The sequence below is a fragment of the Mobula hypostoma genome, chromosome 4, assembly GCF_963921235.1.
Source record: "Mobula hypostoma chromosome 4, sMobHyp1.1, whole genome shotgun sequence".
Lineage (NCBI taxonomy): Eukaryota > Metazoa > Chordata > Chondrichthyes > Myliobatiformes > Myliobatidae > Mobula > Mobula hypostoma.
In genome coordinates, this window is record NC_086100.1 from 30,164,788 (window position 1) to 30,180,992 (window position 16,205).

At 40.9% G+C, this 16,205-nt stretch overlaps 1 protein-coding gene across 7 annotated transcripts in view; it reads left to right on the forward strand.

The window, feature by feature from the left end:
* Positions 1-2,120: 2,120 nt before the first annotated feature.
* mecom (MDS1 and EVI1 complex locus) overlaps positions 2,121-16,205 on the forward strand; it is an 812,694-nt gene continuing 798,609 nt past the window's right edge. For 4 of the 7 annotated variants that reach the window (XM_063045502.1, XM_063045505.1, XM_063045507.1 and 1 more), the window contains exon 1: positions 2,121-2,340. In XM_063045502.1, the coding sequence (XP_062901572.1) occupies positions 2,304-2,340 (37 nt within the window). In that variant the 5' untranslated portion in view covers positions 2,121-2,303. The remainder of the gene's footprint in view (positions 2,341-16,205) is intronic. The other 3 variants (XM_063045504.1, XM_063045503.1, XM_063045506.1) reach the window with 1 other exon arrangement.

The following is a 16,205-nucleotide window of genomic DNA, read 5'->3' on the forward strand; positions in this document are numbered from 1 at the left end:
ACACGTTCACATCTTTTTTTTTGTTTGTTAACCATTCGAAATCCTATAACTTTCCAATGAATTATTTAAAAATGACTTTTTTTTATGAATAACCTCGTTATACGTACTGAATAATGTCTATTACTACTGATATCAGTAATCAATTATGTGAAAAAAACCGCTTGGGTACGACAATAATTTTGTTGCAAATTCCATCCTAATGAACGAAATATGGTCTGTGATTCGCAGTCGTGATGCTGGGATTTAAATTAACCACACTTGGATTCGTCTTTCCTTTTTGCCGTTTTAACTGTTGTGAATAAAATGTGATTGTATTTCTCAGGCTGACCACAAGTACAGCGAGAGACTGCTCCAAATTCATGGATTGACGCGGTCACCTCCAATAGGAACTAGAGCTGGGGCGGTATCTATAAATCGTATTGATAAATGTTAACAAAAAGAGAATTGAGTTATATCTTTCTTCAACAGTATTGATCGCGCTTTGAATGATCTCTTTCGTGGTGTGTGTGCGTGTGTGTGTGTGTGTGCGTGTGTGTGTGAGTGTGCGTGTGTGTGTGTGTGTGTGTGTGTGTGTGTTTAGGTATTTGTGTGCATGTTCCTGTCTTTCCGTGTAATTCGAAGGATGGAGACGCTGTGACGAGATTTTTGTTGCAATCTTTATACCAAAGACTGCCTTAACATATTGACATAGTGATGTTCTGAGCTTTTGTTTCAAGGGAAGTCTGTTTCCTTGCAATACCTCCTCCTAGTGATACAATCTCCCTCACACGGAGCAATCTGGATCATCAGGAGAAAGTCGCACTTTGCAACGGAACTCCTCTATAAACCAGGGATTACCTGGCCGCAACTGATCTTTTATTTTTTTTTGTGATCGCAGTTCGCCTCGGGTATTTGTGTACATGGGACATGGAAAGCGATGGTAATATTACATTAAACCGTATTAGGTTGACAGCAAACTTTGTTCTCGGTGTAAAATAAACAAATCGAAGATTGATTGAAGTCCTCTGTTAACGAAATAGCAGAAATTCCACATTTCCGTAGTGAGCGTGATAGAGTGGTAAGATTAATGTACTGGGAACATGAAGGTTTCAAGCTAATTGAAAGTTTCGATTTCTTTGTTTCAAAATATTTATCATATTATCAATATTATAAATATCAACAGTGGTCAGGGGGCATAACTCACAGCAACATCCCAGCGAAATCGGATTACCTAATTCACCGGAAGAACAAAGTAAAGGAATTTAAAAATAACTTTTTACAGCAGAGGCCGAAGTGCCTGTGATTGTCCTCATCAAGGGGCTGTGTGCGGTGTAGAATATAGCCCGTGTGTTCAGACTGGTCACTGGCTGCGAGGCGATAACCCCGTCCATTACAGCCACCAATAACAATAAATCAAAGCGATGGGGAGAAATTGGTTCCAGAGTCATACCAGAGATTGAAATAGTCACATTTATTTGAAGTCTATTCAACATCCTATCTTTGAATGAAGCTTCTACCTAGAAGCAAATGTAATGTGCGGATATTCCGGTCGAATATCTGTACACTGTTACGATGTTTATACATCAGCATACACCCAGAGCAGGAGAAACTCACTTGGATGTGGTGCACACAGTTAGTTACATGTGGCTGGAATGACAAAATAACCCAGCGGTTAGAAAATGAAATTTCATGAACCCTCACAGAGTCATCATTGTGCCTCGTTTCTTCCCACTATTTGACTTATTTATGGAGTTATTAAATTCCATTGATGCATTCAACTTGTCAATATTAAATACAGAGCCTAGCGCACAGTCAAATCCAGGCGGTACACAGCAGCCAGGCTGCTAAATTAGCAGACATAATAGTTGCATAACAGCAACACGGCTCAATATGAACAGTCCTATTACCGGATGGTATTTTATAAAGTCTGCCAAAAGACAGTTCTGGTGGGTCTAATAATCGAATAATTATAAATATAATTGCTGTGGTTTGTCAGCGGCACGGTCGCGGTCTGTGAGCAATCCCTGCGACGCCGAAAGTGTCGGGTGCCGGAGGTTACAATCCACTTTTTTTTTGACACATTCTGACACAATCTCGCTTCAAGTGATCAATCGCTCCAAACTTTTTGGCAACGCGGCAGCAAGGCAGTGCGCATGTGCGAAGGTGTCTAAACTGACAATGCGGGAGAGATAGCGAGTCCGGATTGAGAAAGGGAGAGAGAGAGTGAAAGACAGAGAGAGGGAGTGTGAGAGAGAGAGGGAGTGAAAGAGAGAGAAAGACATCCGAGAATCTTGAGAATCCCATCAGCATCGGACACAGCCACCATGAGATCCAAAGGGAGGGCTCGCAAACTGGCCACAAGTAGGTGCAACATCCCATTTCTCTGTCACTTTCCCTTTTCTGCCATTTTGTATTACTTTATGTGTCTGGTCGATGTCGGGGGTCCCATTGACAGAGCTGCTTAAACCGATCGCTCCTTTTCCCTCCGACCCAGCGCTGAAGACAGACTGTTGAATCTCATCTCGAATCAGCTACCGGAATGGGATTGGTAGCTCCCTCTCTCTCACTCACTCCTCTCTCTCTCTCTCTCTCTCTCTCACACACTCACTCTCTCCCCCCCCCCGCTCCCCCTCTCTCTCTCTCTCTCTCTCTCGCTCGTTCTCACTCTCTCTCTCTCTCTCTCTCTCTCTTTCTCTCTCTCCCACTCTATCCCCCTCTTTGCCCCTTCTGGATACAACACCAGCACAGCATCCGAGGGCTTGCTCGCTTCCTGGCAACCGGCATTCACAGAGCGACACCAGAGGGGTGTTGGTGGTGGAGGGGGTGGGGGTGAATGTTGGTCGGATTCTGCCACTGGAGTTTCTGCAAAGTTAAAGGCGAGGCACGCTGAGAAGGAGCGAGAAAGAGAGAGAGAACGAGAGAGAGAGAGAGAGAGAGATGGAACTTTGAAAGCGGAGTCTTTTGGTGTACAGTGTTGTGTTTCTTTACTTGCAAACAGTGGCGCTGTTGCCCATCTGCGAGGCACCTTCCCAAACTTCAGATCATGTCTGGAGCAGATCTGGGGATCTGGGGTTTGTAACGTGAAAAGCAGGTGAATATGTCAGGTAGAACTCCGGCCCTCTGTCATCCAGGTAGCTCCCGAGCAGAAGTGGACGGCGACAACTTGTAACGCTCGCCCCCCCCCCGCCCCTCTGCGTTAATCCTCACGTACTGAAACCGAACCCATGCTTTAACGTCGCCTCCCACCACAAATCCGCCATGATATCGTGCCTTGACCTTTTGCTTTTCCGCTGTGACTCTTGGCATTACTGGGTCGGCAAAGATGGAAGGGATAGCACTGTATCAATGATCCACCTGACTCTTCTATGTCATCGCTCGTTTCAAATCATACTTTCAATTATATATGTTTATGCTTTAAATTCTACAGAGAGAATGTTATTCTCTCTTATTAAAATGTTTCATTTATAAGTTGAAGCATTAGAAGTTTGAGATAGAGCTGAAAACTGGATAGAGCGGAATTAAAAAAGTCGATCGAGGGCCGTATCTCTCTGTGAGACTTTACCCTTAGCAAATAAAAGCCAATTTCATCACCGTTTTACGTTTAGACTTTACGCTAATAAAACCATAATTTGTGTTTCTAACTCAGACAGAGACACGGTAGTTCGAAACCAGAAAGCTAGAGACACACCCCGAAGTCGTTACTACTTTTCGGGACAAGTGGAAGGTCTCTTTTATTTAGTGACAATAATATGCAGGATGTAAACATAGTGATAGCCACACACACACACACACACACACACACACACACACACACACACACACACACAAACACAAATAAATAAATATCTAATAAGATCCTATCAGAGTGATTGTCAAGATAGTCTAATTACTACACGAATAGGTTGTTGCGCGATTCCGAAACCCACTACAACCCATCTTTTCAGCCTACTGACCCACTGAAAGACAACAATCCTACTTCCCAGTAAACTAATAACCGAAAGTAGCAATCGCAGTGACTGCATTAATAATTTATTACCTCCTGTTATACAAAACTTCGCACTGCAAGTGATTTAATAATGAGTTCTGACTGTGAGACTTTAAAGTACTGTGAAGGAATCAGGCTATATTATTTCCCGGTATCATCTCTTTTCACCCACCGGCGTTTTCCCCTCTCTTCACGCCTTTGATGAACAGCTCTCCCTTATCTAGATATTTGAAAAAATGCCTTTATCATTTCAGTTAATATTACTGGGACTATTGCCTGCAGTTCCTGGTTGCCACATTTCAAGTGTCGTTATTTCAGAATTTTCCTCTTTCTGCGGGGAAAAGTGGGAGAATTAGTCATCCACGTACAGTAACACCATGAAAGCCTTAAAACACAGAAGATTGTTTCTGCTTTCTTAATTGGCGAATTCTTAGCAAGTCGGGCAAAGTGACAGAATGTTTTGGGTCTCCAACTGTGTCGATAAATTTCTCATAAAGAAGGCACACAATCTCACAAACCGTTACTGAAGATCGTTTAGGATTCATAAATGGATCATCGTGTCAGCGGCATTGAGTATATATATAAATGCAGACATTATTTATTGTCTTTCTATCAGTAATCACTGATTAGAACAGAATGTGTGTGGGGTGGGGCGCGTGGGGTGAGAAATGTGCAGTAGTGGTCAGAACGTACACAAAATCACCAAGTACAACTTAGACTTTCTAATGGTGCAAGCTCAATTTCAAAGAATTTAAACGTGTTGTAATGTGTTTTCTTAAGCCAGGCTGCAGCAAGCGTAAGCATCTTATTTTAAAAGATTTAATTTATTTTATCGCAATGAAACGTTTGCAAAACTTCTCAATGGTACAATGTGTTTTAAATAATTGTTTTAAAAGAGTCTGGGGCACTTGCCTATGGGGGAGCTAAAGACAGGGATTAGTCCAACGTTGGACGGCTTCTAACGTAGGAAAATAAAATAAAAAAACAGCAGCGGTCTTAAACTAACATAGAGGCCGGGGGTGGGGGGGGGGGTGTTAGGTGGAGGACGCTTGCACTTTATTATTTTGGATTTTTGTAAAAACCTTTCTTTGCTTTCAACAATTATTTTTGTAAATTCAATTTTGGGTTAGTAGATGTGAGGCGAGCGTTTGATTGTAATCATTGGTGCCAGAGAAAGTAGTGTAAAATATATTTTAATGTTGTTGTTAACACCATCGTAAGATGAACTTATCTCTGATAACAGCAGCATGACTGTCTCTAAAATCTGGTTGTACAGATATTTGTCCCAGAGAGGTATATCCCCATACAAAGACGCACAACCCGACTATCGGCCTTCATCCGCTTTGAACTCAGCACTGGACGGGTACCACACGCGTTTTATTCTGCAACATTTTGTTTTACCCCTAGCCAGTCTGCGCATGTTAATCAGATGGCCTCTATTTTAATGTTGATGTTTTAAGGATCATTTTAACGCAGGCCTGAAGTTCAATTATACACCAGCCCTGTCGTGTTTTGCTTTCAGCGAAAGTTCTCGGCACAGGACGCTGGCTACGTTGTGACCATGGCAAAGATGCAGGGCTTAAACGTCTTTGCAGTCAATATGTCATACTGTATTTTATTTCATCTGTTTTTAAAGCAACGTATTTCTGAAAGGCCTCCCAGTTTGCGAGTGCTGTTTGTGAGCCTAGTTGTAAAACAGAGAGAGAGCGGGGGGAGAGCAACGAGTGAGGCATTGTAAAACACTAATGAAAATTTCAGACGAATTAGCACAAAACAGGTTGAAAGTTTCTTTTTCGCAGTTGGCGATTTTCATTGTATTTACCGAACATGCTACACACAGATAAACACACAGGCTGATTTCATTTCTAATATCCGTGCTTTTCGAAATATAACCTAAAATATAGTCGCAGTTAACATGATACACTAGCTCCTGACATATCTGTGGGTAATTCTCCCTTAGTTTCCCACAACTTCTTCAACTAAGGTTTGTTCAGGATACCCTCTCCATTTGAAGTACCGCGGGGGGGGGGGAGGGGGTAAAAATCAAGTCTCAGAATGATGAACAGTACTAGGTTGACGATAACGTTATAGAAAAACCTGCGAAGATGATCTGGCAAGTGTTCGCACTTTATTTTATCCACCAATATACAGACGAGTTGGAGAAATTGTATTTTTATGAGATAGATACCTGCATATTTTTTTTCGTATTTTGTCCGTTCGATCCTCTCTGATTTTTTTTTCTCTGTCCGGCTGGTTTTCTTATAACTCTTTCCCCCGTGCCCCGTGCTTGTATCTCATTATCTCTCTCTGACTGTTCAGTGTTGGGTCACTTTCAGTCATAGTGCTTCAGGCGATGAGTTGATTTCAAATTCAACTTTCCACCTTATTTTCCCACACAGAGAGAGAGCGCGGTTAAGTTGTCACTTCACCTTGCCATAACATTCTGCACATGGACTTTGCTATTTCTGCATCTACAGCATCCGACGAAGGGACGAAGGTGTTTTGCAAATTATTATTTAATGCCGTGAAGGTTAAGAAATTAACCTCCAAGGACAGAGCGATATCCTTCCTCAACAACAATGCTTCCACGATCATAGGGATCGGGGGTGATGCAGATTTGGGGTATTTGATAGGTGGAAACCAGTAATTTAAAGGCGATAGGGTTTTGAATTTAAAACCGTGGATGGATACAGAGCGGAGTTAAATTGGGGAATATTTAGACCTATTCAGAAGGTGCTCTGGAACAGAGTTATTTGGCGTATTGGTAGCTCCGCAGAGACTAAGAACTAGCTCGACTTTGTTTTTGAAAAGGGCATGACGGACGAATCCGTTCCCTAACTGAAATCCTTGATAGAAAGAGAGAGAAATAGGAATTGTCCCAAACAGTCCCCATATCCGGACCTCAATTTTAAATAATCGGTCCAGCTTCAGTTTACAGTTTACTGGATCACATCTGTCAGAACCCGACCCAATAATACTTCTTCCCCAGACAATCCCTCGGGATCGGGGATGTCTGTTTTCCACTCCGGTAAACTGACTGTTAACGGGCTTCGTCGTCCAGTTCGAAGGGTTTACGGTGTAACGAACCATCACGATTCATCCAAAATCATCCTCCCGTTAACATTTCTTATTGATTTTAGGCCCCTGGAAGGAGAAGGGTCTGAATTGCTTGTCCACTGTTTTGTTTTTTTTCCCTTTGAGAGCTAACCTGGCGTGGAGCCAGTTCTGTACAATGTCAACACTGAATATTCCAATCCCCAGACTACTTTTAACTGCGTTCTAAATAAATAAACTCATTGTGTGTCTGTGTTAAAATTATTTCACCTCCTTCATAAGCTACAGCATCTCATTATGATTACCTCAAAGGCGGCGACCCTCGCAGCTATACATCACAGCGGCGGGCATATTGTACAGCTGTACACCTCCAGGCAAGGTTGGTAGGGGGGTGGGAGGAGGAGGGGGGAGCTGCGGAACATGAACACAATCTGGACCCTTATGAGTGCAGGCTTGTGCAATGATAACCAATCATAATTTGGTAACACGAAACTAAAACAAGCGAGTTGAGTGTAAATCACTGCGGCGATGTGACCCTCAGGGAGAGGGGCGCCTCACAGATCTCTGCTCTATATGGTTCTGAAAGCGCACCATGCCCGGCCAATATAAACCCGACTTTACATCATTAGAATCACCTTCCATCATCAAAGGCGACTCCAGGCGTGCAAACTAAAACATTAACCATCAAGCCCCCATTACACGCCAAGATTGCGAAGTCAGACAACCCTATTTCAGTTGTAGCCATACATGCGCTTGAGGTGAAAGGTGTGAATAACGCTCGGTGCCTATGGTTTCCACGTACCACATTCCTTAGTTCCTCATTCTTATCCGTCGAATTCCTCAAAAGACATACTTTTTCCAAGCCTTACAATGGAAATCTAAACGTGTTGGCAAGTGCGGTTTACTAAAGATCAGAAACACTAACAGTTAACACTTTACCGTTCAGGAATTCGCCAGTTATTGGGTCGCATCGTTCATTTTGGCATTGCCCATGTGATTTAGCGGTAAATTGTATTCCTTGCAATGTGATTCACCTTGCTACAAAAAATAACCCGCGCAAGGTTGAAAGTAATGTGGGTCCTTAGAAGGGATGACTCCATTTACCAGATGAACAGCCTTCGAAGAAACGCTAACGATGTTAAGTAGAAATGAGTCAATACTTTGACAGTGCACCCATTACCTGTGTGTTTACTTTTAAAATTTATATCCATCATTGCTTCTCTCAACCTTTGACCCAGAAACTACAGTATTGCAGCAGGGTGTAGGGTTGATACTTCAACTTTTTAAAAATCGACTGAACTAGAAACCCGAAAAAAGTCGTCCGAAGTTAATGATGGCTTGCGATATGATGGTTTCCTTCACCTATCTGCCGTTATTTGTCTGTTTTGTGCAAAAAGAAACCGGAGTCTTTCAACATATTTTAAAATGAGACCTTCGTGAGCTACATAAGTCTTTAACTTTCCATAGGTGCCTCCCGTCGCTCCCTTGCTGTATAATCACTGCTGGAATACAGGAAAGGCAGCAATCAGTTGGAACACATCAAGCAGTAGTCATTTTTTTCTTGAGATGGGTGGATATATCGGCCTTGACACTGGAGTCAACTCTCCTGTTCTCCCTCCGAGCAGTACCATGGGAGTGTTTACATCTACGTGAACAAGCAATCGTGGACTTAACCTCTCATCCATACACCTTAGCTCTTCACACGTTTCTAGCCAATGAAGCACCAATAAAGCTCCTTAGACGGTACTGACATTTTTTCTAACGAGATCGCTAAATGGTTAATCATTTGTGTAATTTTATACACAAATTATTAGTCAATCCAAGTGAGTTTATTTCGTACAAATGCTTTACTCTCACTGTGCAGGACAACCTCCGGAACTTTTATATCTAAATTAGCGAACGAAGAAGTTTCATTCTTTAAAAAAAACTTAACTCTTTTTGATGAAGGGCTATCACCCGGAAACATCAACACAATTTCTGTTCCCACAGATGAATCCTGTTCTGATCTGTACTTCCAATAAATTCTGTTTTTATTTTAGCACTCCAGCACCTGCATTTTTTGATGATCATCATATTATTTGTCATTACCGTGCCTCAATAGACGTAAATAAGAATGTTCTGTATTAGGATAAAGGTGACAAGCTTGGTGTCACCAACAATTGGAACTATTAACCGAACGCAGTTGACTCTGTAACACAATACCTGAAATAGATGGCGGGAAAAGAGTGCCAACTGGGAAGTTCTATTTAGCAGAATGAAATCGCGTGCAACACCCAGTCTTGTGATAAATGGGAATTTTGTAATAAACGCAAAACCAACGCTACTGCAAATTCCGGAGCTCCCGTTTTGTCACAATGGCCAGTCACCTGTTTTCAGTCATCAGAGATTAAGTGCAAAGATAATATAGATTCTGATCTAAGACAGTCAAATTTAATACAGGATATCAGCTCAGCTTTTGAAATACAATTACTTTTGAACATACAGTGTATTCAATAGTGGATTGATAGGACCATAGGACATGCTAATTTTAGCATAGAAGTTTTGTAATGTGGAACATGTGGCAGTACTGAAATCAGACTATGGTAATCCAGATACATTTAGATTTTAGGTTCTTCAAGGGATAATACAGAGAAGTGACAGTTAACACCATTTGAGCAGGAGACAGGTAACCAGTACCTAATGGATCATTATAGTTGATTTCCTTTCTCTTAGACTGATGCCTTTGAACAGGCAATGAGAGACTGAAAATTTGCCTCAGTTCTATAGGAATAAGTTTGTGTCAACGTGGTGAATCTACTATTCTAGACAGTCTTTTAAACTCGGCTAAAGTACTTACATCATCAAGGAAGTGTGAAGTTATTAGTTAAATGCAAGGATGGGTTAAGTCACTTTTGTGTCACTCAAGATAGGGTTGGGAAAAATGATCAGCTTTCCTATTTTTAGGACTAAGGTGGGATCTGTGTTTTTTGTTCTAAACACCCCTACACAATAGTAAGCAAATAATTGAAAATAAATATGATGTAAAGCAGAATTCACATTTAAAAAATTCTGAAACAAAATATATTAATTTTGGATCATTTATATGAGTCAGTTCCAAGGAGTTCATAATCAGTAATTATGGCTTTGTATAACATTGAAACTTCATGCAAACAAGTATAAGACTTCCAGGGTATTTCAGCAAGACTGGTTTGGAAATCGACTGCAACACCATAAGTCATAGCAGCTGAATTAGGCGATTTGGCCCATCAAGTCTGCTTCATCATTTGATCAACACTGATTTAATTTCCCTCTCAACTCCATTCTCCTGCCTTCTTCCCAAAACCTTTGACATCTTTACTAAGCAAGAACCTATTGACCATTACTTTAAATATACCCAATGATTTGGCCTTCACTGTGGCAATGAATTCCAGATTCACCGCCCTCTTGTTTAAAAAAATTCTTCTCATCTATGTTCTAAAGTGACATTCTTCTATACTGAGACTACATCCTTTGGTCCTAGACTCTGCCACTATTGGAAACATCTGCCCATGTCAACTCTGCCTCAACCTTTCAATACGAGATAGGTTTCAATGAGATCTCCAGTTCTTCAAAGCACCCATGAATATGGCCCAAAGCAAACATATGCATCTCATACATTAACCCTTTCATTCCCTAAATCATTCTTGTGAACCTCCTTTGGACCCTCTTCAATGCCCGCACATCTTTTCTTAGATATTGAACTCAAAATGCTTGCAATACTCCAAATGTAGTCTGACCTATCCCTTATACATCATTGTATCCTTGCTTTCATATCCTGGTCCTCTTGAAATTACGGCTAGCATTGCATTTGTCTTCCATTTTACATAGTCAACCTTTAAGTTAACCTTCAGGGAATCCTGCACGAGAGCTTTTGCACCTCCAATTTCTGAATTCACTCCGTATTTCAAAAATAGTCTATACCTTTATTCCTTATACTAGAGTGCATGACCATACACTTTCCTACACTATATTCCATTGGCCACTTCTTTGTCCATTCTTCTCATCTGCCCAAGTTCTTCTGCAGATTCCCTATTTCCTCAACATTACCTGCCCCTCCACCTAGCTTTGTATCATTGGCAAACTTGGCCATAAAGCTATCAATTCCATCATCCAGGTCATTAACAAAATACTTGAAAAGTAATGGAATCGTGCCAATTCAAGCGATTCACATCATTTGATTGCAAAACATTGCAAACAACACAGCCAATGAAGGGGGGTTGAATTTCCGAAAGTAATTTTGGGATCTGTGTGCTTAACTACATGAGGGTAGAAATCCCAAATTTCCAGTCAGCTTCATGGAGTAATGATGGTGACAGCAACGTTTTCACTGTCACTACCACTACAAAAGTTAGGCCAATATTTTTAATGTAAACTTTACACGGGGTTGTGAGGAAGTTGACTGATGGCTGGATATTTGAACATAACTGTTGGAGTTTCAGTTGGTTTGTATTACTTCAGGCAAATTCTGCTGACTGTTCTGTGTATCAGTTATGTGGTATCTAAAAGGTAAATTATAAATCTAGCTAGCACAAAAATGAATAGTTCTGTGATTTGTATGGATGTTGTGAAATGCTTATTCAGTGTGTCTGCCGTTTCCTTGTCCCTGTTACTACCACTTCAGTGTTATTTTCCTGTGGTCTGATATCTACTCTTGCCTTTATTTTACTCTATATATATCTGAAGAAAACTTTGGTATCCTCTCTGATATTATTGGCTAGCTTACCTTCATATTACATCTTTTCTCTCATGCACTGTTATATTATCTGCAGGGTATGCAGTGTACTCTAGCACAGAACCACATAAAATATGTGACAGAGAAGCAGGCCATTTAGCCCAACAAATCTCTGCTGGTGCTTTTACTCCACCTAAAACTAATTAACTGTCAGCTAAAATTGATAGTCTTTGGAAATGAAAATACAACAAATTTTGACAGCGCACATTTGACAATAAAGCAAAACTGATTTTTATAGGAAAACTAAGTGGATCAGTAAGCATGAACATATTTTGCTAAAGAAGGGAGAAATGATGATGGCACTTCCAATAATAATGAATCATTAGTGAAACAGTGGAATGCACATGTTGAAATGTAGACCTCCTAAGGAAGTGGATTTCATTAGCAGTAATAGAAAGATAGCAGCCTATGATGATGCATCAAAGATAATGACCCTTTAATGCTTTTTAAAGAGTTAATGAACCACTTAATGGTCAGAAAAGCCAAAGTTCATTCATCCAGATGCGGAGTGTACAGCCTGAACACTGGCAGAGATAATCGTGATTTACCTACAAGGCATTGCATGTGCTCAGTCTCCAAGCAACAGTCTTGTGTATTTGGTGCACTACCCCTCCCCAACACCCCCAGGGAATTACCAAACCAGTCTTGGAAGGAATATGCCAGGATGACTGCAAATCTTTCCAGAGCTGGATTGCACTGGAAGCAAACTTTGAAGCAAGGTGGCCAGGATGGCCAATTGGTAGAGAATGTTTGCAAATACAGTATGGGGGGGGGGGGGGGGGGGGGGCGGGGTGTGAGCATTTCCAAAACTGAATTTTTATTACATTTGGGTGCCAGATTCAGGTTTGCCTGGGTGTATTCCTTGCCAGAATGGATACATTTGTAGACTGCCAGAAGGCAAAGCTGATTTCTGGGTCACACCTTCCAAAACGTTCGTATAGGCTGCAAGTGGCTTAAGACGCAGTTGTGATGTGACTGTTTCATCTTACTTCTGTTGAGAAAATGGCATCATCACTAGCTTGGCAAATGTTGGTCTTTGAGATTCCTTTCATTTTGAGGTTGGAGATGAATCAGAAAGGGGCACAAATTTGTCAATGACTCTTTTATTATGATCTTTTCTCTTAATCCTTCAATTCTGGACAATTAGATCAATGATTGGGGGCATGAATGAATCTTCTCAGACCTTATTTCCTATTTTCCTTTTGGCTGTTCACTTGAAAATGATTTTTTTCCTTTGATATGAGCCAAAAACAAACACAGCAGATGCCAGAAATCTGAAGTGAAATCAGTGAATGCAGGAAAGAGGGAGAAAGGGAGAGAGGGACAGAGGAACAGAGGGAGAGGGAGAGGGAGAGGGAGGGAGGGGGAGAGAGAGAGAGACAGAGAGAGAGAGAGAGACAGAGAAAGAGATCACTTTCCATTGATGGACCACCATCAGCATGAAACTTCTTTCTTCACAGATGCTGCTTGCCTTGTGAATTTTCTGTAAACGTTTATGCACATGTTAAGTAATTAGTGATGAAACTATGTATTAAAAATCTCTTGCTGTTGTATGTTTTGAAGGTATTTCTCACTGTTGATTTTGTCTTGCTTGTAATAAGCATCCAGTGACTCATATTTAGGCCTGGTGAAACTGCAAAACTTGTCCCTGCTATCTTCATTATGAATTGAACAACAGTTGTACAGATGGTAAAGGATCTGACAGGTTTACAGAAAGGTCCAGCACCATGGCTGTAAGAGGAGGAATGAATTTGGAAAAGGAAAGGGCTTGGATATATATATATATATATATATATATATATCACAACTTTCATGACCACAGAACCTCTGATGTGTAAAGGCTGATTTATACTTGTGCGTCAAATGTTCGCCGTAGGTACGGCATAGCGGCACACCCTATGCTGCACTTATGCAAACCCTACGCCGTAGCCTAACGCACACCTCTCCCAAAATGTAACTGCGCGTCATGGCAACGCAAACCGCAACGACTGTGATTGGTCCACTTGGTAGCATCGCATTTCCTCCTACGCTGCAATAGCTTCCCATTGGGCGACTGAAGGGCAGGGAAGGAACTCTGGCTGCAATGCTTTCCATAAAGCTTTACAGACCTCCGAAATTATGGAGGACCCTGTGCTTGACGCCAGTTTGTAGCTAGCTGCTACAGCCTGTTGACTTCCACCCAAAGCTAAAATTCAAATGGTGATTGCCAGTCTCTGAGTATACTGTGCGTAACTGATGCGAAATAAATGGTTGGAGACGATGAACCAAATCGTCAAATCTACTTGCTGACATCTGAAAATATTTGAAATGCATGTCCTTGTCCATTTCTCTCAGTGGCCGGACAAGCACAGGAAATTCATCCTCCTTCAGTTTCAGTCGCCATTGTTTGAGTTTCAACACAAAGAAACTCAACACAGTGGCATAGAAACCCCACCGCCAACTAGTGTTTTGGTGGTGAATTGCAGAGTGACGCAGACACATCAACGTACAAGTATAAATGCCCACAACAGCGTAGCCCACTTGTGTAGGCTATGGCGTAAGCTAGTACGCACATGTATAAACAACAGGAATTCTGCAGATGCTGGAAATTCAAGCAACACACATCAAAGTTGCTGGTGAACACAGCAGGCCAGGCAGCATCTCTAGGAAGAGGTGCAGTCGACGTTTCAGGCCGAGACCCTTCGTCAGGACTAACTGAAGGAAGAGCGAGTTCCTTCAGTTTGTCCTGACGAAGGGTCTCAGCCTGAAACGTTGACTGCACCTCTTCCTACAGATGCTGTCTGGCCTGCTGCGTTCACCAGCAACTTTGATGTGTGACGCACAAGTATAAATCAGCCTTAAGACTGAAAGCGAAGAACTTGATGCAATCAAGAAAAAAATCAGCAAGTGATTTTTCAGACTGCAATGCTCTGCAAAGAGTAATCAATGGTGTAAATGTAAAATGATGTTAATGCTTGATGAAGAATAAATATTTGCCAGGACACTAGAAGAACTCTGGTTTTCTTCAAATAAACTGAACGGTGATGATCTGTGCTAAAGACCCAAAGACATTACCTCCCTTAATGAAGTGTTAATGTGCAATATATGCTAAAAATACCTTGTGAGGCTTAATACCTCTGCCCTTCTCAGTCAAAGGCCTAGGACTGTATTTTGGTTCACCTGTGATGTCAAGAGAGTCAGAGATTTTCGGGTGGGCAATTTCATAGGGAAAAATTTGGCTTGTAGTCGATGCATATACAGAAACAAATTGCATGTTTGAAATTACAAGCAAATATTGAGGATTTTCTTTCACTAGCTTCTAATAATGATGATACTTTATTATGGGTCAGAGTCATCAGAACAATGTGAAACAATTGGCTTTATTCATACCTGGGTTAATGACAGTAAATATTTAATTCCCTAATATATGTTTTCCTGTCAAATGAGATGCAGACTTATTAGTCTCTTGCTCTTGCATCTTTCCGCCATATTGAACTGATGCAAAGTAACTCATTTGATCAGTCTTTAATTTGTTTAAGGGATTACATATTATATGCTTATCTGCTGCTGATCATGAATAATACGTTTAAAAGGATAATGGATCATGATTTTTGAAAGGTGGGGAAAAGCAAGGGCCATATTAATACTGCTTGAAAGTTGTGTAAACAGTGGCATACCTAGACGCACATATCACTGTATGAGGTGGGAATAGCAGCATTGATGCTAGCATTGAAAAAATATCTGTCAGTATTTGAGGGAAGCAATTTTATCCCTGCACAGTATTAACTTACTAACATATTTTCAGTGATACTTCCATATATTGTAATGTATTTTCTGAATAAAATGGTAGTTCTATTGAAGAGGAAAATGAGAATACAAGTCTAACTGTGACAACTTGAAGGATGAATTCTATAACATTGTTGTCCTTCCTAAAGCCTTCAGTTTTCTTATCTCCTCATAGTCCTGTTTGTACTCATTACTTAAATTCAGACAACAAGGTGAATGGCCATTACTTTGATATATATCCAGCACTGTTATATAGCTAGTATGTTTTTGTGTGCCAAAATAGAAAGCCCATTATCTTGGAAATAGTATACTGTACAGGAAAAGACCCGTGATACAGTTCAAATTAAGTAGATTTAAAGACCCCTTAATATTTTATTTAATGCTGCTTTGTTGGAAATAAACGGCACATTATATGTTTTGTAGTTTAAACTTTGCAACACTTTTTTAATTCACATGAGCTGCAACTGCTAATGTGTTGACATTGTGATATTGATCTCATCACAGTGTGTACCTTTACATATAGTGTGTTGAAAGCATTATGAAATTCAATTACCAGTGAATGTCCTACTCTTGAATTTATCAGCTTGGAAAAGGGATGCCAACCAACAACAGCAGTTAAAACTGGAACAGCATTTTTTGGGGCAGGGAGGCTAAGAAAGAACAACAACATTG